General features: G+C 37.1%; 1 protein-coding gene and 1 pseudogene across 5 annotated transcripts in view; one reads left to right on the top strand and one right to left on the bottom strand.

Moving 5' to 3' along the window:
- Positions 1-24,699, top strand: part of RABGAP1 (RAB GTPase activating protein 1) — a 169,929-nt gene that overhangs the window by 115,211 nt on the left and 30,019 nt on the right. For all 5 annotated transcript variants that reach the window (XR_009051204.1, XM_057720393.1, XM_057720394.1 and 2 more), the window contains exons 14-17: positions 15,132-15,245; positions 19,455-19,529; positions 22,712-22,837; positions 23,447-23,590. Coding sequence is in view for 4 of the 5 variants with exons in the window: in XM_057720393.1 (XP_057576376.1) it covers positions 15,132-15,245; positions 19,455-19,529; positions 22,712-22,837; positions 23,447-23,590 (459 nt within the window). In the remaining variant the exon portion in view is untranslated. The remainder of the gene's footprint in view (positions 1-15,131; positions 15,246-19,454; positions 19,530-22,711; positions 22,838-23,446; positions 23,591-24,699) is intronic.
- On the bottom strand, positions 10,004-10,989 carry LOC130846581 (COP9 signalosome complex subunit 2-like; annotated as a pseudogene).

The raw sequence follows: 24,699 nt of genomic DNA, 5'->3' as shown, positions 1-24,699 counted from the left end.
CCATTGGTACTTTCAACCAAACAAATTAAGATTTGAAAAATCCTAGAAAGTTTTCTTGATTAGTGGCGGTCACTTCAGAAATGTTTGTTAGGGGAAATAAAAGTATATGAAATGGGTGGTTCTAGAACACCTTCATTGGTATTTATATTATTTGTACTGCTAGTAAGATTGGAGGATGAAGTTTTTCTGAAATAAAATTGAAGATCATTGCTTATCTAGTACCTTTTAAAGTTGCTGTTTCCCAGGAATTTGAACTAGAAAAACATAAAAAGAATTTAATTCCAGGAGGGCTCTTACTGCCTACGTAATAAGCCATTACTACATAGATACTAATAGACCTTGGTTAGTGTTATACCTATTGCTGTTAAGCTTTTAGGTCAGTAAAGATCTAATTATAGCTTTATTCATTAATGATAGAATAAGATAGCTTTTAAGTCTTTAAATAATTGTTTCTTAAGATTTGCTCTTTAGTAGGAAAATTAAAATCTTAAACATGATTTTTCTTATATATCAGGGGTCAAGGAAATATTTTTGCCTGAAAGCTGTATAAATAGATATAATTCAAATGAACATTGAAACCCAGGTCGTATACCTATAGTCTATGAATATGTATATGAATGCAGACCTCTTACAGAATTCTTAATGCAGTTCAAGAATTCACTGATGGAGATGTTTGTGACTAATAGCATTCAAACACAGCTTCTCAAATAGAGTACTTTGTTAACTATATAAAAGCAGGGAACTATAGAGTTGTAAAGTCATTTCAACATAGATAGCCATTTTACAGCTGCTATGTATTTTTGCTACTCAACAGGCATACTTAAATCTTTGACTTAAAACTTGTTATTTTCAAAAGAAACTAGTTTTTTAAAGAAAAACTGAATATTTGTTAAGCATTATGAAACACTCATAGACATTTTCTTAGAAATCACAATTTGATTGATTTGGTTATATAAAAATATAGCTTGAGGAATGGATCTTTTTTGTGTATGTGTTGTATTAGGGCACTTTCTTTCATCAGGAAGCTTTTGACAAAATGGAAGGCGAATTATGTGTGTCCGGGTGACCCAGCGCGAGGCCAAGCCCGGCTGCCCGTGGCCAGCCCGGGGTTCCCCCGCGACCTGGCCCGCTGCACCCGCGCCACCGCCGCGGGACCCTAGTTCAGCCCCTCGGTCTGTCCCTGTGAAGGGGAGCGCTTGAGTTTTGCGTGATGACCTTGGGTGTGGGAAAAGGAAAAGATGGCGGGAAGCAGGGGGAGCTGGGACAGGGATGATGACACGCCACAGCTGCATTTTTATTTGGAAACTTTGGAGAAAGTGTTCCTGGCTGGACATACATTCCGCTTTACCGATGAGCAATGAGAGTGAGTGATTTTGAGAAGATTTTATCCTTAGCATGTAACACTTTATAAAATCTTTAGGTGAATAAAATAAATCAAATAATACAATCTGTATTAAGTACCAAGAGGGCATTTGATGTGCAGTTTTGCTCAGTAATGTAAATAACAATTGAAATAAGTGTTTGCAATTCATCACAGTTTTCAGAAACTTATTTGGAATATGACTTTGTATATAATAATTTTGTGTCTTCTAATTTAGATGACTTGTAAATTACCTCAACACCTCTTTACTCAAAATGACACTTTTCTTGTTCACTTTGGTTCGATAAAAGTTCTCGAGTATTTCCTGCTTCTTGGGCCTCCGCATGATGGAGCACTTTGAAGGAGAATCAACAATAGCAAAGCAGGAAAAGATCAATGGTGCAGTTAGCGGTTGTGCCTTATCTATACGTGATTTGCGACGGTTTTGCCAAACATTGAATAATTTTCCTGTGGGAAACTTGCGCCCTAAAAGGAAATGAACATAGCTAAAAGGCTGCATATCACATGGGACTTAGCTTTATTTTTAGAATGGCACTGTAATGCCATATTTGGATTGAAACAATGTGATGGCCATACCTTATTTTATTAAAAAGCTATGTTTTCTGAAGAAGCCATTTAATTTTCTGTTACATTGTATGTATAGATTCAACGCAGTAAGTATATAACTGTTCAGCTGATAACCATGCTGAAGTGTTTTAAAGTTAGAGGCGCTTTTTGGCAAACATCTCTGGAGGCTGCTCTTGGAATCTGCTTTCTGCAATAAAAGATTCTTTGGCAGTTCATTGATTATAGAATATAGTTGTCTTTTTGTTGTGCATGTTTGGGGCAAGTAGTTTTCTTACTGGAAGGGAAAAAAGAGTACAGAAGGATTAGTAGCATTGGGTGTTGGTATAGTTATTTGATTGTCTTGAAATAGAAGAGGTGTTTAGTAAATGAGTGAATGATAATAGAGAAACCCAAATGGATTTTTGCCTCTGAGAAACGATTTTTTAAAAAGGTTATCAGCAGAGGTATTTCATTCTGAGTTCTAGAGTATGTTGCTTAGCATGGTTCATAGGTTTTAAAAAAGTCATTGCACCATTTATATTTTGTGTCAGCATTTGTGCTACCTAATTTATCTTCTTTATAATTTTTTTGATTAAAATTATGTTGGTAACATACAATGGATTTCTGAATTGGATACTATCTAAAATTGCAGATCCCTCATACTTCACTAAGTTTCAAATATGGGAAAATCTGCCAAATACACATTTTGCCCTTTGGCTTCTCTCCCAAGGTTGGAAATATGCCAACATCATAAATCTCAAGTCTGGTGGGAAAGAGCTATCACTGATGGACAAGGCCTTATGCTGCCTGCTTGCCATGCTGTATTTAATTTGCTTCTCATAAACTCGGCAAGGCAGTGACCACTGCATAAATTTTACAGATAGGGATATTAAGGCTCAGACTAGTTAAGTGACTTATCCAAGGCTGTACAATTAGCAAGTAGGAGAGGCAGTTTTCAAAGACAGAACTGTCTGACCCTAGAGTCAGTGTTCTAACTATTACACTGTGTTCAGTCTGTTACATTGTGCGACCTCAGTAGAGCACCTGAAATCTGTCTTTGTTATTCTTCAAGCCCAGTCTCAGTCTCATATAGTTGTGATCAGAGTCTGTAATGTCTTCAGTTAACTTCCATGTTTATGGAAATCTAGTTACAGTTCATTTCGTGTTAGATGTGTTTGGAATGGAAAATTTAAAACATTAATTACTGAATACCTATATAGTATTTCATTTATTTAAGTATGTTAAAGATCAGTTTCTTTTCTCCCTTTAGTAGAGCTTTTAAAGTCTTTTATTATGTTATTCAATGACAATTTTACTAGAATTATGATTTTTGCCTCTAAGAGCAAATCACCAGGATAAATATACAAAGTAATACCTACCCACAAATCTAGTATACACTAAAATTCCTGCTATTGCATTGGTGTGGAGTAACAGCACTGCAAGTTGAAAGAAAACTAATTTGAAGATTAGTGGTGCTAGTTACATAGGGACAAGTAAAATTGTTTGCATGGATATACATTTTTATGTTCTTGAAATCTGAATTTAAGATAAAAATGTTTTTTCACTGTCTGTGTGAAGCAAGCCCACCAATCAGATACTTATTTCTAGAATTCTTGTTGATTGAACTATGAAATGGAATTGAGGGGCTTTAATTTGTTTTATACAGATACACTGTGCCTCGTATTACTAAGGTATTGAGGTACCTTATTAGAATATTTACAATTCAGAAAATTAGGAAAATGTAAATAAGAAAGAGGTTTGGAAAATACAGATAGAACAGGAAGATAATATACAGATATACAGCATGAACTCCTGTGTTGTTTAAGATTGGGCTATGAACTTGGTTCTGAGGGTTCTGGAGGCCAGAACAAAAATGGACATTTAATCATTGCCTGTGGGGGAAAAAAATAGCCATATTTCTTTAGGAGAAACAGAATTTCTGATAAGAACAATGAGTAATGTGGTAGGTGTCCTCACCAGCACGTGATACAAGATTTCTACAGCAGTTTTTTTTTAAACAGTGTCTCAAAACATGCCAGTAGCACAGTTTCATGAAGGTGGTTCTTTGAGAGGCCAGGATATTGTGGTCTAACAATACATCTATTGAGTAGTCAACCCTAATCAAAGAATAAAACCACAATGATTTTAAAATATTACGTACTTTTAAAAAAAAATCTGAAATGATTATGATACATGCTGGAGGCCACCTAGCATTTAGGGAAAATGCCTTTTCTTTGAATAATTTACAGAAAGGCCATATGTTGGGTTTTTCTCACTTTGTTTTTATGTTTAAGAGCATCATATATTTCTCTGTGTTATTAAAGCCTTAGTTATTTCTGTTTATTCATAAACACAGAATAGCCTTCATATGAGTAAAGGGAAAAAGCACATTTTCAAAGTCTGTATCGTGTTGGTTTTAGTTGTATGAGTCTAGAAGACAAAAGCAATTTTCCATATATTAGGAATTAGAAAAGCCATTCACTGCTGATAAGAGAATTTCTTCACTTTTACAGTATGTTTATCTGGGTTACAAACTGAACTAGAAAGCCAAACCATTTGGGTTCCAGTCCTAGCTCCTCACTTTGCTTGCCAAGTGATTTTTTTCTCATTTGCCAAATGAGCCCACCTCAGGGGTTTATTAACACAGGTAGAGCTATATGATTTATCCGTATACAAGGTGAGGTGCTTAGAACAATGACTACAAATCCTTGTTAGCTCTAGTTATTGTGGCTTAAGGAATTATTTTTAAGTCTGTGAAAGTGAGTTTTCAATAGGAAGTGGCTCTGAACCTTACGTGTATCATATATCCCTTGAAAATTCATTTATTCAGAAAATATTTATTGAGTTCCTGCTATCTGTCAGGTACTCTTCTAGGTGCTGGAGATGCATGTGAACAAAACAGAAATCTCTGCCCTCATGAAGCTTCACATCCTAGTGAATCTGTTAAAATCTAAGAACACTCTTTTTAGAAAAATACACACAAAACTTTGCAGTGTCAGAGGGTTTATGGTAATCCTTAGGTCTGTTTATTAAATATCAGGCTAAGAATACCATACATACCTTCTTTTTATTTTATCAGAATTCCTGTGAGGCATTCCTTAAGATGGCTACAGTATTTGATTTTAAAAGACAGAGCTGTTGTTTAAGAAACAAAATAATTGTTATTGTTTTTCTTAATCACCTTTTTTGACTCTGTCAAATTAAAAATGATTTAACATGACCAATTGAAATGAAATTTCCAGGTTTTGCAGGTTTTTGTAGGCCGATCTTCATCCTGTGTAAACACAAGAACATCTGTTTTCCTAGGCTTAAAAGTCTTATTCTTTATCTTTTCACGTAAGCAATTCTCCTGCTTCCAAAACACGTGAAATTAAATTACAAATGATAGGGGTTGCGTTTAATTAAGAAAATGATTTTACCTCAGGAGGGTTTTTAGTCCTCATTTATTTATTTTTAAGTATAGTACTCCTTCAATTTCATTTTCCTTTTGAGTTTTTATCCTAGGGAATTTAAAAAGCTAAGTCTTAATATCACTTCAACAATCTGCAGCTGACTTTTACAGAGCAAAATGTAACCAAAAAATTATTTTATTTCTGTGAAACAAATTCTAAAGATAGGATATGGCATGATGGATTTGCTTGGAATTTGGGCGGTATTTGTTTTGTTTTCTTAAGTATTACATGATGGCTTTTAACAAAGCATTTATAACATTCCGGATAGTCTTAAGAAGATCTTTTTCTTTAGGCAACAAGCTACTTTGGAAATAATAATCTTCTCTATGCTAGTTATTTCTCATGGCAGCCTTCCATTGCATTTTCTTTGTTTGGGTACTTTCTTTTTCTTCCTGCCATTCTTAGCTTTCTATTTTTCAACTTGAGTTTACAAAGGGTGTGTATTCAAAGGGTTTCCGTCAGTTCCCAGTACCTTGTTAATCCTGAGAAGTTACTCAGTGAGCCAATTCTCACAGTAAGGTATAAAAATAGTCATCCAGAAAAATTACAGACTGTGGTACCACTGTGATTTGAACTAATGGATGACTTTCAAAACCAAGATGGGAGAAGAAAACAGCACAAATGTTATTTCCTTAGATTTTTCTCCTCACAGGTTATTTTAGACAAGGCTTACAATTTAAGAAAGTAACAGAGCCTCACTCTTGGTTTCTCATATACACCAAAAAGAGTGTAAGAACTGGGGACAAGAAAGAAATCATCTAGAAAACAATTACATGAACAGAGCCTCCTTTTTGTTCCTATTAAGCTTGTAACCCCATCACTCATTTTACCAGTTTTATTCCACAAATTTAGTCCAGCATTTTGTCGAGTGCCTAATAAGTGCAAATCTTAGTATGGTATGTTTGTTTCAGTTAGTGAACCAATATTGATATATTACTATTAACCAAAGTCCATGTTTTATTTAGATTTCCTTCGTTTATTCTTTTTTTTTTTTTTTTTTAATAAATTTACTTATTTTGTTTATTGACTGCATTGGGTCTTCGTTGCTGCACGCGGGCTTTCTCTAGTTGTGGCAAGTGGGGGCTACTCTTCATTGTGGTGCACGGGCTTCACTTTGCAGTGGCTTCTTTTGTTGTGGAGCATGGGCTCTAGGTGTGCGGGCTTCAGTAGTTGTAGCACGTGGGCTCAATAGTTGTGGCGCACAGGCTTAGTTGCTCTACGGCATGTGAGATCTTCCCAGAGCAGGGCTCAAACCCGTGTCCCCTGTATTGGCAGGTGGATTCTTAACCGCTGTGCCACCTAGGAAGTCCCCCTTCGTTTATTCTTAATGTCCTTTTTCTCTTCCAGATTCCATTGAGGATACTATGTTATATTTAGTTCTCCTGTCTCCTTAGGTTCCTCTTGACTGTTTCAGTTTCTTAGACTTTCCTTGTTTTTGATGACTTTGGCAGCCTTAAGGAATACTGGTCAGGTATTTTATAGAATGTCCCTCATTTGGAATTTGATGTTTTTTCATCAGGTTATGAGTTTGGGGGAAGAAGAACACATAGGTAAAATCCTGTTTTCATTACCTCATATCAAGGGTATGTACCATCAACATGACTTGTCACTATCGATGTGGACCTTGATCATCTGGCTGAGGTCATGTTTGTCGGATTTCTCCACTGTTACTCTTTTTTCCCCCTTACCATACTGTACCCTTCTGAAGGAAGACATTGTGCACAGCCCACACAGGAGTGGGCTCCCTCCATGAGAGCAGGGTGTTTGTTTTTTGTGTGTGTTTTTTCTTTTGGCTGCACCACACAGCATGAAGGATCTTAGTTCCCTGACCAGAGATCGAACCTGTGCGCCCTCTGCTAGGAGCACAGAGTCTTAATCGGTGGACCGCAGAGTCTTAATCAGTGGACTGCATAATCGGTGGACTGCAGAGTCTTAATCAGTGGACCATCAGGGAAGTCCCAGGGCAGGGTGTTTACATAAATTGTTTGAAATTCTTCTTCACAGGAGATTTGTCTCTTTCCCCCCTGTTTATTTACTTATTTGGTTGTTTATTTATATAAGTATAGGTTCATGGATATTTATTTTATATTTTATATTATAATCCAGTAATACTTCATTAATTTTGTTGCTCAGATTGTTCCAGCTTTGGCTACTGGGAACTCTGTTTGGCTTATATTTCCCTTTGACATGTTCCCATAATTGTGGGTTTGTTTTCTTTGTGGTGTGAGTTCGGGGGGAAGTTCTTCCTTCCTCTGTGGCTATTCTAGATGTTCCAGGATCATCTTGTATATTTCCTGCCCCAGCCATTTCTGTAAGGAGCCTGGTTTCTTTTATTGGCACAGGGTATTAGAAACCAAGATCCTGGCACTAGGTGTGCTCATTGCTATTGGGTGTTATTCCTTCTAGGCCTTCTCAGCTGACAGGACAAGGAAATAAATGTATGATAGTGCCTTTTTTTTTTTTTTTTTAAATCAGTCAACACATGGGTTCAGCAAACAATGCATTGGGGTTAGAATGGGATGGAGTCAATAAACTGTATATGTAGTTCTTTGCAACTTTAGATACAATTCTTAGTTATATACAGACTAGAAGGAGGCCAAGACAAGTATGTAAGTGACTATTCCAAAACAGCAGGGCAGTTGCTGTGAGGGTGCTACCAATGTGGTATATAAATTGGTACAACTTTTCTGGAGGACAAATTGGCATTGTAAGTCAAAATCCAAGACACAAGTGTTATGCTGGATCTTTGGGGGCAAGGAGTGATTGTGGAAATCATCTCTTGCTCCTTAAGAATCACGGCTCTACTTTTACAGCCTAGCTTATAGCAAAAGGCGTAGAACAGCCTGAATATTCCAGAGTCAGAGATTTTGCCTAGTAAATTGTGGTATAGCCATGTGACAAGTTACTGAGCATAAAAAATGCTAGGGTAGGATAACTATCAAATAACAGGAAAAGAAGCTCCTAACATTTTACAGTTAGTAAAAGTTAATTTTCAAAATAATGTAAGCTCATTTTATAAAAATAGTTACATAGAAAGTTAGGCATATGCTCATCAAACATTAGCTACAGTTATTTCTGAGTTGTGAAATTATTTTTTTTCCCCCAGTATTATTATTGTTAGGAAGCAAAAAATGTTTTATTAAAATAAGAAAACAAAAAGAGTTTGTTGTTATACTAAGAAAATAAAAGGTTAGATTCTTCCTTTTAAGATGCAATTAGGTATATCATTAATTTGGGGTTATGTTTGGGGGACAGTGACTAGTCCCATTTGACAGGAGTATGGAAGGGGAAATAAAAAAATTTGAATTTTAGCGTGAGGTGTTAATTCCCAGTATTTGTTTAGTGGATAAATTTTTAAAGTGCTGTTATTTTGGAGTATGGTATTTAATGAAATTATTTCCAACAATGTATGTATGTATTCCGTTACATGAATGGTAATTTAGTTTACCTCTTTTTCTATTAATGGACATTTGGGGTTTCTAGTTTTTGGCCATTACGAATAAGGTTATTATGAACATTTCTGTACATTTTTCTTTTGTCTTGGACACATGTTTTTGTTCCTCCTGTGTGATACTTAGAAGTGAAATTGGTGGGTCTGGGTAAATGCCTATTTAACTTTACAGGAAACTGCCATGTAATTCACTGAAGTGGTTGTATCATTTTATATCTTCATTAGCAACAGTTAAGAGTTCCAGTTGTTTCATATCCTCACCAACATTTGGTATTGTCTTTTTATTTTAGCCAATCTAATATGTTTCAGTGTGTATGTTGAGAATTTCTGAACTGTATATACTATTTGTATTGCTGCTTGAAATATAAGGGACAATATGCCACTATGGTTGCAGGGTTTCATTTAAATCTTTACTCCATTAAAAGATACAGACTTTGGAGAATTGACTTGTAAAATGCAGCAAACATTTTTAAGATTCATTATTACATTAAAAAAAGTGTTCGTAGGTAAGTACATTGCAAGTTGTTGCAGCTTGTTTGTGGTGGAATTTCTACAAGTAAAACATATGAAGTTAATCAATAGTAACACGTCAGTATATTTAAAATCATTACAAAAATCTTTTCTCTGGTCATGTTGCTGATAACAGATTATTATGTTGTATATTTAGAAAAGGGCTTGGCAAACTGCGGCAAATCCAGCATGCTTCTTGTTTTGAAAATGTTTCATTAGAATGCAGAAATGACTTTGGTGAACCTCAAAAACTGACACAACAGTGTAAAGCAATTATATTCCAATAAAGAGCTTTAAAAAAAAAAGTATGCAGAAATGCTTGTTTATTTACATATTGTCTGTGGCTACTTTTTCTCTACAAAGGGAGAGTTGAGTAAATATTTGCCATCTGGCTCTTAACAGAAAAAGTTCGCAAAATGTTAATACTGCATAATCATACGGCAGTTTTGTTTTCTTCTGGAGATTAAATCTGTTTTTCTTACAAAAAATGAAGCAACCAAAACATAAAGACGATTGATAAAGAGAACTACTTCTGCCGTTACTTTCCGGACATATCACCTTACAGTAGTTTTGCCATTCCCTGTTCTTTTAAGGTTTATGTCTCTGCATGATTGCCTTAAGTACATTTGTAAAAGCTTGTTCTCTGTTAAGCCATTTTACTAATTATAGTCTGATGAAAGGATGTATTTGGTTGACTTAATCAGTTTGGCCATGAATAGTGTCATCCAGTATGCCTTGCACTAGCGAGTTCCCTATGCCAGCTACATCTATGTTTAACTTCTTAGAAATAAAAGGACTGTGTACTGTGGTATAAATCATAATTTTATAAGCACTTGGGTTTGGATGTTTTACAAAAGCTCTTTGCTGTATTTTCTTAGGCAGGAATCATCCATAATGTTGCTGTGATTTGTTTTCAGAATCTTTTCAAATTTAACGATGTCATTATTCTGATAGGAAGTTACTAAACTCATCATTGTTAGAATTTTTGGATCATTTTTGTACAGCTTGGCCTCTGGCAGGTCAAATGGATTTATTCCCAAGTTCTTCAGCATATTTCTTAAGACCAAATATTTTAAGCAAGTGGTTCACATGGAACTCCCTGATTTATTATCATTCTCAAAGGCTTCAAAAATTCAGCATGTGAATTTTCAAAATCACCTTCTCCTAAGAGCATTTTGCACCTTACTTATGTGACCATGATCAAACAGTTGAGGGATAGCAGATAGATGAGAACTAACCAGTTATAGAATTTTTTCAGTTTTTTGTTATATTCCCTTTTTACGTGCATTTGAATTTCCAAGTCATATATCTCTTATAGCTGTGTATCCTTTTCCAGGTTATCTTTACCATCAAATATGACTGATATAACTGGTACACAGTATTTTGAAGCTTTCCATATTCCTCTCAATTCTTCATATAATTTTCTAACCTTCATGCTTGTCTTAAGCTATAGTCTATCATTCTTAGCATGTTTCAGAACTTTCATTGTTGTTTCATAAAATTCCTAGAGTGAATTCATCTGACATTTGAAAAAATCAGAAATCTCTTTTGAAAATAAAATTCCAGTGGATATATAATTCAAAAATAGAATTAACAACTTTTTCAGAATAATTTCTTGTAGTTGAACTCCAAAGATAGATCAATAACATGTCCATTCATCTTTTATAGAATGAAAGTTGCCTATTTCTTTTCTTAATGGCATATTTTATAAGCAGAAAAATTTTAATTTTAGTGAAGTTCAGTCTATCATTTTCCCCCTTATTAATTCTAGGGGTGTGATAAGTTTTTGTCATGCTGCAGTCTCAGAGTTGAAGCTGGGACTGTTTATGGTCTGCTGTTGTTTCAGCTATTCATGAAACAGAGATTTATTTCAAATAAAGATTTCTTAATTCCCAATATGCCTGTGGTTTTCTCTTTGTAGCGCTATTTTACATTCTTTGTGTTGGTTAAAATTAAAACTGAGTTCGAGAGAATCCCCTGGTGGTCCAGTGGTTAGGACTTGGCAATCTCACTTTGGCGGCCTGGGTTCAATCCCTGGTCGGGGAACTAAGATCCTGCAAGCCGTGTGGAGCAGCCAAAAATACAGAAATGGAAAAAAAAAAACAACAAAAACTGAGTTCAAGAGAATTCACATATCCTAGGCTGAATAAAAAATTGTTAACGCACATTAATATAGCATATATTTTTGATACATGCTCCCTTTTAATAATTGTAGGATGATTTGATTTATTTTGCATTTAGAGCTAAAGGATTCAAAGTTTTTATTTCTCATGACAGTTATTTTCTCTTGCCTGCATATGATACAATTTGGAAGTCACTAATGAATCAATCATTTTAGCAGTCTCGGTTTTTTGAGGTATTTAGTTGGAATGTCTTTTAAATTATTAATAGGGTTCTTTTCTGATGTAGTTCAGTAACTCTTTCACATGAGTCTCAATAAACATTAGCATTAGAGATTCTGGTTTGGGGAGAGCTGTTGACCACATGAGCATTGCCATCACTCAATCTTAAGGAAGCTTTTGGACTTTTATTAGATATATTTATCAAGCACTGAGTGTATGTCATGCATTGTGCTAGGCTCTGTGGAAGTTACAAAACCACAGTTTCTGCCCCTACGTGAATAGTTTTATAGGAAGATAAGATATACAAAAATAAAAATATATATTCTAGGAACCATATGGTTGAGTATTGTATATATGTGTGTCTGTGCACGCATGCGCATTTGTGTGCATGTGTATGAGAGTGTGTGTGTGTGTTCAGAGGACAGCCCCAGCTCTCAGCCATGCTGGAGACTTTGCTTGCTTTCACTTTTATCAAGTGTTTTTTATACATGTGAGACAATACTGGAATCTCTTTACGTGTTTATAATTTATAGATACATTTAATGTAACCCTCACTGCAACTTTATAAGGTATGTGATGTTAGCCAAAGAAGATAAGAAGCTTACCTAAAGTTTTTTAGCCAAGTAAGAGACTGAGCCAGCTTTCAAACCCAGGTATGTCTGACTCTAAGCTATGCCCCTGATTTTAAGGCCTTAAGGTAAAGATGGATTGACATCATTTTCATAATTTATATACATATAGCTAAATTATACTGGGAATTCTTGATCTAAAGGACCTGAATCATCCTGAGTCTCTTTTTCAATTGTACGAGTATCCCCTTTTGTTTGTTTTTCCATTTTAAAATCACCTTTATTTAAATGTAGTTTATAGACAATAAAATTCACCAGTTTTAAGTGAACAATTCAATATGTTTCAATTACCACCATAGATGTGATGGATAATAATTCCATCACTTCAAAAAGTTCTCTAATATCTCTTAAAAATCAGTCTTCTCCCTTTAGCCCCACCTCTTCCAAACACTGATCTGCTTTATATAACTTATGATTTTGCCTTTTCTAGAATTATAGAATGGAATTATAGAAAATAGTCTTTTGTGTCTGTCTTCTTTCACATAGTATAATGTTTTTGAGGTCTGTCATGTTGCATGTATCAGTAGGTTTTCCCCTTTTCTATTGCTGAGTAGTATTCCATCACTGTATGAACATACCACAGTTTATTTATGCATTGACCCATTGGAGCACATTTGCATTGTTTCCGGTTTAGGCTATTAGGAATAAAGCTGCTATGAACATTTGAGTTCAAGTATTTGCATGTATTTATATTTTCACTTCTCTTGGATAAATACATAGAAGTGGAATCACTGAATTGTATGGTAAGCATGTTTAACTTTAGGAACTTAAGTATTTGTACCACTTTGCATTCCCACCAGCAGTGTATGAGAGTTCCAGTTGTTTCTTACCCTTTGCCAGTCCTTGGTATATTGGATCCTTTCAATTTTAACATTTAGTGAGCATGTAGAGGAATCTTATTGTGGTTTTAATTTATATTTTGCTGATAACTAATGATGTTGAAATTTTTTCATGTGCTTAATTGCCATCTATATGTCTTACTTTGTGAAGCATCTATTCGGTATTTTACCTCTAGTCCCCTCTTTTAAAATCAGTTGTTTGTCTCCTTATTTATTTTGAGTTATATGTTCTGGACTCAACTCCATTATCAGATAGATTTTATAGGTAATTTATCCTGGTCATGGTTTATATTTTCATGTTTTTAACAGTGGTTTTTGAATATTAAAATTTTTTATTTTGATGAAGTCTAGTGTATCATTTTTTATTTTATGACTACGTGATTCATAGGGACCCCTCTACATAGCTCTGCAGCTCTCTTTCTGTTCAATTTTTCCTCTCCAGTGCTCTGAGCTACAAATTCTAACTACCTAGCCCTCCCTGAATTCTGCTCCCTCTTTTCTCAGCTCAGGGAGGCACTCCGCACCCCCAGCTCTGTTTCAGTTCCTTCTCCATGTGCTACAGCCCGGAAGCTGCCACCAGGCAAACAGTGACTGTAGTCTTAGGTCTTACCTTGGATTTTGTCCTGTCAGGGATCACCACAGCTCTGAGCTGCCTTAACTGTTGTTAATGATGCATTTAAAAACTAGTCGTCTGCCAGTAAATCTCTTTGGAAAGCAATTTGGCATTGTCTTTGAAGGTTTAAATAGTTTACAGGTTAAAAAAGAGCATAGGCTTTAAACTTAGCTCACCAGGGATGGAGGTTGAGGGGATAAGACTAGTGTTTAAGGGTACAAACTTGTAATAAGTAGTAAATAAGCTAGAAATCGAATGCACAGTATTATAAATATAGATAGTAATACTGTACTCTAATTATGTAATGTGATATTGCTACAGCAGCAGTCATAGTACAGTATAAATTAGCAAAAATAACATTGTACGCTTTAAATTTACACGGTTACGTGTCAAATTCATTCAGAAAAAAAATTTTTTTTAAATGTAAAATTAGTTCAGATCCCACAAGTGTAAAATATTTATGGCCCTGGGAACCTGATTACTTGAAAGGCTAGAGAGAAATTACCAGATAAAGAATATCACTCATTTTTCGCTTGAAACAGGAGTGTCAGGCTCTTGGATGATGTGCTGAATATGATATAGTCTCACCAAGGAGAATCAAGTCTATTGTCTTAGTTGTGAAGACAGTGCATTGTTAAAACAGAAGATCGTGTTTTTGTGCTCTATTTCTTTACCATGTGAGCAAATAAAATTTAACAAGGGGACGCTATTAAAAATAGCTGGATGCTTGGCGTATTTTTTGACATTTGTTCGGTTTTAGTTACTCATTGTAGAAGAGGAAACAGTTTTTCTCCATTGGTAAAAGCAAGGAATATTTTCCCATAGCCTGTTTGAATCCCTTGGCATTTAATAATCTAGTTTCATGTTGAGGAGACTGCTATGTGAATTTTTATGCCATTTGCCCCTAGGATAAACCCCAGTCAAGGGACTTCTCTTCCCTTTGAGAACCTGGCACATGAGTTTTGTGCCAAAGGATCAATTAAAGCAGCAGTTTTTGTACCCAGTTTTCCTAATGGGAGCACTTTGCCTCCTTCTTTTGAGGTTAGGTTGAGTGTTTTCCTATGGGAACTATATTTTGAATCACATTTTCCCTCTTACAATTAGAGAGGTTACCAGCTGCACTTCCTTGAACAGGGATAGAGTATACATGAGGTGTATAGAGTGAAACAGGTTGCTTTTCTTTCATCTTTTTTTCCCTTAATATTTGCTTTTGCTTCCCTGAGGACACAGTAACTCTGGGCATGCGTATGTGTATGTATATCCTTGCAGCATTGTAAAGCATGTAAATGAGAAGACCTTGTTGTACAAGCCCAAACAAGTACGTACGTGACTGACTACTGAACCTTCTCTTTCCTAATGTTCCCACAGGAGTCTCCCCAGGACAGTGCTATCACTCGTGATATTAACCGGACATTCCCAGCTCATGACTACTTTAAGGACACAGGAGGAGATGGACAAGATTCTTTATATAAAATATGCAAGGTATTTCATGTCAAAAAAAAAAGACTCAATTTTAAATGGTGATTCTGGTTTTTTGAAATTGTGCAAAGGACAACTACAAAATGTAATTTGTATTTGATGTTCAAGAATGCAGAAACATGAGAGAAAAGTCTTTGTAAAATCAAAGGTAACAACACAATTTTAGATTCATAATGAACAGGAAATAATTACATATAAAATGATAGGATTTCTGTTACCCTTTAAATCTAGCTATCCCTCACCTTCCTGCAAAATGTCCCAGAAAGGAGCCGTGTACTCACTGAGTCTGATCCCTTACTTCTGACCCCGCTGCACTCAGGTTTCTCTCTCCTGATGATCTTCATTGCAGCTCTCTCTGCTTCTGACTTCTCACCCTCTTGGTTAAGCTCTCACTTCTGTGACAACTTCACTGATTCTTTCATGATTTTCTCTCTCTCTGCCTGCTCCTAAAATAGAGGCCTTCCCCTAGATGCTCAGTCACTGGTTCCTGTAGCTTTACCCTGTCTCCGTGGGTGACACCTTCCACGCCCACAGCTTCAGCTATCACCACTGCACAGATGTTCCCAAATCTACATTAGCTCAAGGCCTAAATTTCCAGCTGCTCGTTGGTCTCCATGTAAAAGTCTGTGAAACAAAACCCAGGTCTAAACCTAGGGTTCATTTAAAAAACACTTTATTATGAAAAATTTCAAACATACGTAAAAGTTGAGTAGTGTAAATGAATATGTATATATCCACCTGGATTTAATATTTATCAACATATTGTCACAGTTGCTTCATCTATCCCTTTAAAAAATTTTCCCTGAGATACTTTAAAGCAAACTTCAGACATCACAGTCCTAAATTCTTCACCATACCTCTCTAAAAAATAAGACCATTATCTGCCTGTAGCATCAGAACCATCCAGTAGCCACTCCATGTTCAGATTTCCCTAAATGTCTTTACATATTTAGTTAGAATCAGGATCCAGCAGTATTCGTACTGTGGTTAGTTGTTATGTCTCTTTTAATTAAAAACAGTCCTCCTTTTTCCCCCATGCCATTGTCTTGCTGAAAATACAATCATTTCTCTGTCATTTTCTAGTTCTTTCCTTTGGCCACGTTCAGTTTGATATGATTGATGTCTCTTTAAGCCATACTTCTCTTTCTGTTCACTGCCCTGGTACAGGCCACTATCATATGTTGCTGGCACTTTTACAAAAGCTGCCTTGCATTAGTCTCCCTGCCTTTGGGTTCTAGCCTGTTTGTTATTTTCTCTGTGTTGACCCTAGTATTGGATCATTTTAGTGGCCTCCACTAAACCCACTAAAACCTTTAGTGCTTCCTCTAACCCACAGAAAGAAATCAAAATTCCTTAGTTCATTTCCAGATCCTAAATTCGTTAGCTTAGTATTAAAAGGCATTTTGTAATATATCCTGGCTTATTCCCTAAATATTTTATGCTTCAGTCACATTGAACTTCTCTCTATACTCTGGTTGATTCACTTGTCAAACTTCCCAACTGAACTGTGAAGTTCTCAAGGGCAAGAATCATTTCTTACATATGTTCGCATCTGTAGCACTTGGCACAGTGCACACCGTATTATAGTAGGTGCTGAGACTTCCCTGGTGGTCCAGTGTTAAAGAATCTGACTTCCAGTGCAGGGGACGTGGGTTTGATCCTTGGTCGAGGAACTAAGATCCTGCATGCCTCAGGGCAACTAAGCCTTCTCACCGTAGCTGCTGAGCCCACAGGCCGCAGCACAACTTCCGTGTGCTGCAATTAAGACCCGACACACCAAAAAAAAACAAAAACAAAATAGTAGGTGCTCATTAAATGTTGATGAATTAATGAAATGGCTTTTTTTCCCCATATTTCATTACAGCCTCCATGAACCTTATATTTCAAACATTTCCCCAATGTATTATGTGCATGAAAGTACTTTCAGACTTTCGGGAAATGTTTGAAATATAAGACATTGCTTCAGACTTTTCTCTGAGCCTGAAACATGCTCCCCTCCGTTCTCTCCCTATAGGAATTCAAGTGCATCTTTGTCCTGGTACGTAATTAAGCCATGTGCTGAGCACTTCACTTGAGAGGACGGAGAATAATACGTCAGCTCTATTATGTAAATACTATGATCATTCTCACCTCACGAATAAGGAATTTAAGCAGTGGGCCAAGAGCCAGGCCAAGACATTAGCAGTTGTGGGATTTCAGCCCAGCTCTAACTGTGAAGCCTCTATTCTTTCTTGACTGATCAACTGTTGATTGGTACCTTCGTCAGTGAACTGTCAAACTGCATTCCACAGAGCTGTGTTGTCATATATTGCTACTAGTTTGTAACAGTCTTAACAAAATGGGTATTAGTCCTTGTTAATTTTTACTTGTTTGATAGGTGGAAGGTGGTCTCATTAAATTACAAAAGATCATTTCTAAATCCCTCTGTGCATCTTGTCTTTGGAAAAGCATATGTGTTTCTCATTCTGTAGCCCTCATCAGATAAGCTTTGACGAAATGGGGGATATAATGAGATTATATTGAATTCTACCTGAATTTATAAAAGTATGGTTATATATATAAACAGTAACAGTGTTTGGTGAGTGCTGGCTGTGTAAAATATATATATACGTATATATTTTAAAAGCTATAGTTTCACCAGAAGCAAATGATAAAATCTCATATGTATATTAATTTGTCATCTAATAAGCATTGGCATCACATTTTGCTAAGTGATCTGAATTCTAAACATACCCATTTCTTTTTTATTTTCTTTTTTTTTTTTTTAACATTTATTGTTTACTTATTTTATTTTTGGCTGCTTTGGGTCTTCGTTGCTGTGCATGGGCTTTCTTAGTTGCAGCGAGTGGGAGCTATTCTTCATTGTGGTGAGCAGGCTTCTCATTGTGGTGGCTTCTCTTGTTATGGAGCACAGGCTCTAGGCACGAGGGCTCAGTAGTTGTGGCTCGAGGGCTCTAGAGCACAGGCTCGAGTAGTTGTGGTGCATGGGCTTAGTTGCTCTGTGGCATGTGGGATTTTCCTGCACCATGGATTGAACCCGTGTCCCCTGCATTGGCAGGCAGATTCTTTCTTTTTTTTTTTTTTTGTATGTATGGCATCTAATGATTGCCTCGTGTTTTATTTATATATTTATTTTTAAGCTCTTTATTAGAGTATAATTGCTTTACACCTTTGTGGCAGGTGGATTCTTAACCTCTGTGCCACCAGGGAAGTCCCTAAACACACCCATTTCTAAGTTGCTTTCTTGGGATACAGAAGAACCTTGGTGGGGCGGGGCAAAGCAAGTGGAGAATAAAGAGAGTTTCATCAGAAATAAATTTGTCAAACAGGGAATCGCATCCTGAATCTGTTGGAATTCCCCTCTTCCCCCACAACTTACATGAGAGCTATAAATATTAATCATAAAAACAAGACTGTGAAGAACAACTAGGGAACTAAAGGGTAAACCACAGAAATGTTTGATGTCAGTATTCTGTTAATGATGATGTTCAGAAGAGATGGGTAGTAATCATTTGCCGCCAAGAAAAATACAAATGAAAATTCCAAAGGATCCCACAGATGGTCTCAGAGTAATCCCTGTTATCAGAAAAGTTATTACCGGCATTGTGGAAAGGATTGTATTTTGGTGTCTTTGCCAAAAGATTTTTTCCCAGAAAGACAAATGAATAACAATAACAGTGTTTAGTGAGTGCCTGCTATGTATTGAGGTGCTGGCTGCATTGAATAGAACATCACCCCAGCCCCTAAGAAGTTCACAGTCTAGTAGAGAGGATGGACATTTAAAATGCAGTGTGGTAAGTGCTACAATAACCATACATCTCTAGCAAATACCATAAAAGTACCGAGGAGAGAGAGAATCCTGAGGGGATGGAATATGCTTGGAGCCTGAAGGAAGAGCACATTTTTCAGATAGAGAGGAGGGAAAAGCATGAGCAAAGACAGGCGCAATGACAACTTCTTTTTAGTACTGAAATGGTTTTTGCTTAACCTTACCAGTCCTTGGCTACAGGAAGTGGCATGGTGACAGTGTTACTTATTATAAAGAAAAATTGGAATTGAAGGGAAATGTTTGCATCATTCACTGACCATCAGAATGGCACAGTGAAGTGTGGATAGCATCTTCGAGGTTCCCAGGTTCAAGTTCGTATAGGGCAACTGTGACTCAAGAGTGACTACATTATATTTACACCTCATGTGTGTTTTTCCCCCCAGGCTTATTCTGTGTATGATGAAGAGATTGGCTATTGCCAGGGCCAGTCATTTCTTGCTGCTGTTCTGCTTCTCCATGTGAGTAATTAGGTCTCTATGTATGACTTACACATGTCCTGCCTCAGCTTATACTAGCTTTAGATTTGATCATGGTTTTATATTGTCTTTGGCCAGACTCTAGCGCATGAGTATTAACTCTTGTATCTGGAAACCTTTTTCTTAAATTAGTACAGTGTCGTCATGGAAGAGAAACATGGTAAAAAATAAATGACCAGTGTTGAAAATTGGTACAAGGGGAGACTTTTTTTGTTACTAGGATGATTGGATAGACTTTAGTCTTGGTTGAACTCTCTGGGGACATTTTCTCTTCTCTAAAGTAGCTGCTGTCATCAGTCTTTACTTTGAGATTTATGTACTGAGGTGGGAGGGAGGCAGAGAAGGTGGCTTGCTTTAGTGCCATTTTATTTGTTCATTAATTCATTCATTCAGCAAAGACCTTACCCTCCATCTTATTGATATTTTTTCTAAATCCACAACAAATTGAAAAAATGTTAAGGTGAACACTCATGTACTCTTGACTTAATTGATCAATTAATAATACTCTTCCACACTGCTTTCTCTGCATCTCTCTCTCCCTTCCTCTTTTTCCCTCTCTCTCTCACACACACATGTGTTTGTTTGTTGGGTTTTGTTTTGAAACTATTCTTGGAAAATAAGTAGCAAACATCAAGATACTCCACTCCTAAATACTTGTGCATATATCTCCTGAGGACCTAACCAGAATATCACAGTCATAGCTGGGAAATTTGACACTGATTCAGTAATGTCTTACCCACAGTCCACATTGAGTTTTCCCTGTTTTCTCAGTAAAGTCCTTATAGCTTTTTTTCTAACCAAGATCAGTGAAGATTCAGGCATTGCATTTGGTTGTCATTTCTTTTTATTCTTTAAAAGCTATCCCCTTTCCCTTTTTTGTGTGTTCCATGCCATTTACAATTTTGAAAAATTGAAGCAAATTGTCTTGTAAAACATCCCAAATTCTTGATTTGTCTGATCATTTCCCCATGGTTCAAGTTAAAATGCTTGACAAAAGTACCACATAGGTGATGTTAGGGGAGAGTTTTTGAGCACCTGCTCTTGTCTGAACTGTGCTAGTGATCAAGAGTGAATAATGAATAAGATAGACGTGGCCCCAGTTCTCTTGGATGCAGAGCTAGTGAAGCTGACTAGCTGTAGGCAAAAAAGTCACACAAGTATATCATTGTTACTTTCAGTGGCTCTTTGAAGGTATAGTGAAAAGTTTGATGCAAGATTATAACAAGGGAGCCTCATTTAGATTACACACTTCTCTGGGAAGCTAACCTTTAAAGTGAACCCTGAAAAATGAGAAAGGGGTATCCATTCTCTTTTGTACTTTTCTATATCATTTAACTTAGTTTTATTATTTTCATAACAATGTTAAAAAAATTTTTGAAAGCAAGAGAGTAGAGAGTAGAGCATTCCTGGAGAAGAGAATAGTACAGTATATAGAAGCCCTGAAATCTGGAAGAGTTGGCATCTGGAAGGAACTGAAAGAAGGGCACTGTGACAGGAGTGTTACGAGCCATGGGGAATCGGGGGAGGGAGCTAGAGAGGTCAGCAAGACCAGTTTGAAGGAGGGCTGCGGAGGCCCAGCCACACAGTCTAGATTTTGTTTCTCTAAGAAGAGGAAGTTTTTGAAGAGGTTTAAGCCATTTTGTGTAGGTTGTCGTACAAGTAAAACAAAACCACTTTGCATCTTACTGTGAGCCTAGCTTGTTGGTATTAGTGGGCATGCAAAAATGTGATAAAGCTACAACGTTGATAAAGAAGTCAAGTTTTTTTTCCCCCCAAACTTTTTTTTACATATAATTGACAAATAAAAATTGTGTGAGTATATATAAGGTGTATAATGTGATGACTTGATATACTATACATTGTGAAATGATTCTCACAATCAGGCTAATTAATACATGGTCAAGTCAAGCTTTAAATTTTTGTTTTGTTGTTTTAATCAGACTTCATATCTCAGAGTCTCACAAGTCTGTGTGGTTTGTCTTCGTTCTCAACTTTAGTGCAAGGACATTTATCCCCATCTATCCCCGTTTAAGTATCGCAACCCTTTTAAAATGAGTTTCCCGGTCACATCCCCAGTGTCTGGGTTTGAACTCTGTGCTGCTTGCCATTATGTTAAAGTAAGTGCTTGTTTCCGAGTAAGGGCAGGTGTGCTGCCTCACATCAGAAATGCTGCTCTGGGCAGACCAGGGCTCCCTCAGCAAGTGGAAGAGTGAAGTTGCCTTCCATGATAAAGACCTCAAGGGTCTGGTCCTTCGCCCCAGACGCCCTTCCCTTTCCAACAATAATTTGCTATCGTTTCCTCGTTTATTACTTAGTCTAATTTGCTCTTTAGCTCTGCTTTATTCCCAGTTATTTCTTTGCTCAGCCCACCTCCATCATCTTGTTCGACAGAAGCCCGCCCACCTTCTTGACATTTGGAAGGCTTGCTACAATCACATCATGCCTTAAGTAATATTTCCAGTGCTCTTTTTCTATTTTGAAAACTAGACATTTTGCCAGGTTCTCAGGAAGATATTTTTCCATAAAGCTATGAAGGATGTATAAGTGAGTAACATCTGTAAATAGAAGTGAAGTAAAGAGGCTTTTTGTAGTATTTTAAGTATTACTGCAAGCGTTACTGTAATACTTCAAGCATTACTTCAGACCTTAGAATATGTAAAGTTCTTCTGTAACTAGCCATGTTTTTATAGTAACAGTGAGGAAGAAAAACATTTTTACTAAAATGAAATAACAGTTAAGGAGGTAAAATGATTTAAGAAAGGTTTTATGGTTTGGGAAAGATGAAACATATTTGAGTATAGGCCTGTTCCTACTCAATTCAAATCCTGTCCTCCCTGCAGAGCCTGTTCCTGGCTCCCTCAGAAAGACTCGGGCTTTCTTGTTCTTGTGCTCCCGCTGATCTTTCTAACTAATGCATTTTATAGTTATTATACACTGGTTGTATGAGAGGCCCCTCCAAGGACAGGAACAGTGTCTGACATAGAGGAGGTACTGTTAAATATTTCTTGGTTGAATGAATGAATGTTATAAAACACAGCAGAGATCTGAGTTACTGCACATCACTAAATTTCCTACTATTCAGATAGAGTTGAAGGGTGAATTTAACATACTCTGTGTATGTTTTTGATCCACCCACCCCTTCCCTCTTTCCCTGTCTGTTACAGATGCCTGAGGAACAGGCATTCAGTGTTCTGGTCAAGATCATGTTTGACTATGGCCTCAGGGAACTTTTCAAGCAAAACTTTGAAGATTTGCATTGCAAATTTTACCAGTTGGAGCGCCTCATGCAGGTAAAAAGAGAATCCAGCCTGCATTTGCCAATAAGAATGCAGGACTGGGAAGAGCGAGACTGATGAAATGAAATGGTGCCAAGGAGCAGTGGTGATTTCCTCAGCCATCCAGGGTTAAGGACGGGTTTTATGTTTTTCATTTCTCTCTATGTAACAATGATGCCAAGATTAATAAGGTGTTAACCTGATGGGTGTAAGCCAGGTTTTCTATCTCATAAACACCCAAAAGATCAGATGACTGTAGGAGCCTTTAATACAGCAGACTCCGTCAAGAAATATTCACCGAAGCTCTGAAGCTGACCTGTTAGGAATCTTATAACAAAAGTGAAACAAACTTTCCCAAACATTTCATAACTTGGAAAGAAAAACTGTCCTTCCAAATATTTGTCACCATTTGGGAATTCCTCTTTAGAGCTACTTTGTGGACTGAAAACGAGAGCTGAGTGCCAGTTTAATACCAGAGAATGTGTTCTTCTGAGCACTTTGGCAGTTTTTAGAAAAACACAAATATGTGACTTTTTTGGCCTATTCCTGGCAGATTTATGAGCCTCCTGAGTGAGAGTTAACCAGCTGCATGTGTGCCCAAAACTAATTAGTTTGCTGTTTCAGGAATACATTCCTGACTTGTACAACCACTTCCTGGATATAAGCCTTGAAGCACACATGTATGCCTCCCAGTGGTTTCTTACGCTCTTCACTGCAAAATTCCCTCTCTACATGGTCTTCCATATCATCGACCTGCTTTTATGTGAGGTATGTATCAGAGGCCACAGGACTTTGGCTTTTTTTTTTTTTTTTTTTTAATTTATTTATTTATTGGCTGCATTGGGTCTTCGTTACTGCACGTGGCTTTTTCTCTAGTTGCAGCGAGTGGGGGCTACTCTTATTTTTTTTTTATGTATTTATTTTATTGGCTGTGTTGGGTCTTCCTTGCTGTGTGCAGGCTTTCTTTTAGTTGCGGTGAGTGGGGGCTACTCCTTGTTGTGGTGCGCAGGCTCCTCACTACCGTGGACTATCCCGTTGCGGAGCATGGGCTCCAAGCGCTCAGGCCTCAGTAGTCACAGTACACGGGCTCAACAGTTGTGGCTCACTGGCTCTAAAGTGCAGGCTCAATAGTTGTGGCGCACAGGCTTAGTTGCTCCGCAGCATGTGGGATCCTTCTGGAGCAGGGATCGAACCTGTGTCCCCTGCATTGGCAGGCGGATTCTCAACCACTGCGCCACCTAGAAAGCCCATTGCAGGCTATTCTTCATTGTGGTGCGCAGGCTCCTCATCATGGTGGCTTCTCTTGTTGCAGAGCACAGGCTCTAGGTGCACGGGCTCAATAGTTGTGGCACACGGGCTTAGTATGCTCTGCCGCATGTGGAATCTTCCTGGGACAGGGATCGAACCCGAGTCCCCTGCATTGGCAGGCAGATTCTTAACCACTGTGCCACCTAGGAAGTCCCACAGCACTTTGGCTTTTATTTTTAGTGTCCTTCCTGTGTCATCCCTGTTAAAACAGAATTTATTCTCTCAGTTATTTTATTTCATTGCTGGAAAATCCAGGTTTAAGTGACTCTTCCTTGGGCTGATGCTAATAACCATGTTTTGTTAAAGGTGCTCTCTGCTAAAAAAATCACATTTGTATTAGCTAGGTTTAGGTTTGGCTGCATTGAAGAAATCCAAAATAACAGTGACAAAATAGAGGTTTATTTTTCTTTCCGATGTGAAAGAAGTCAGAAGGTTGGCAGTAACCTGTCCTCCTAAGAATGCAGCTCTGTTGCGTATGTCTGATTAGAGCTGCAGCCACTACCTCCGTATTTAAGCTAGGAGGTTTAGGGGTTCAGGGAGGGTGCGTCCCCTCTTTTAAAAGACACTTC

This window comes from Hippopotamus amphibius, chromosome 2 (assembly GCF_030028045.1).
Source record: "Hippopotamus amphibius kiboko isolate mHipAmp2 chromosome 2, mHipAmp2.hap2, whole genome shotgun sequence".
Lineage (NCBI taxonomy): Eukaryota > Metazoa > Chordata > Mammalia > Artiodactyla > Hippopotamidae > Hippopotamus > Hippopotamus amphibius.
Note: the sequence above shows the minus strand (reverse complement) of the source record. Positions and strands in the feature narration are given on the sequence as shown.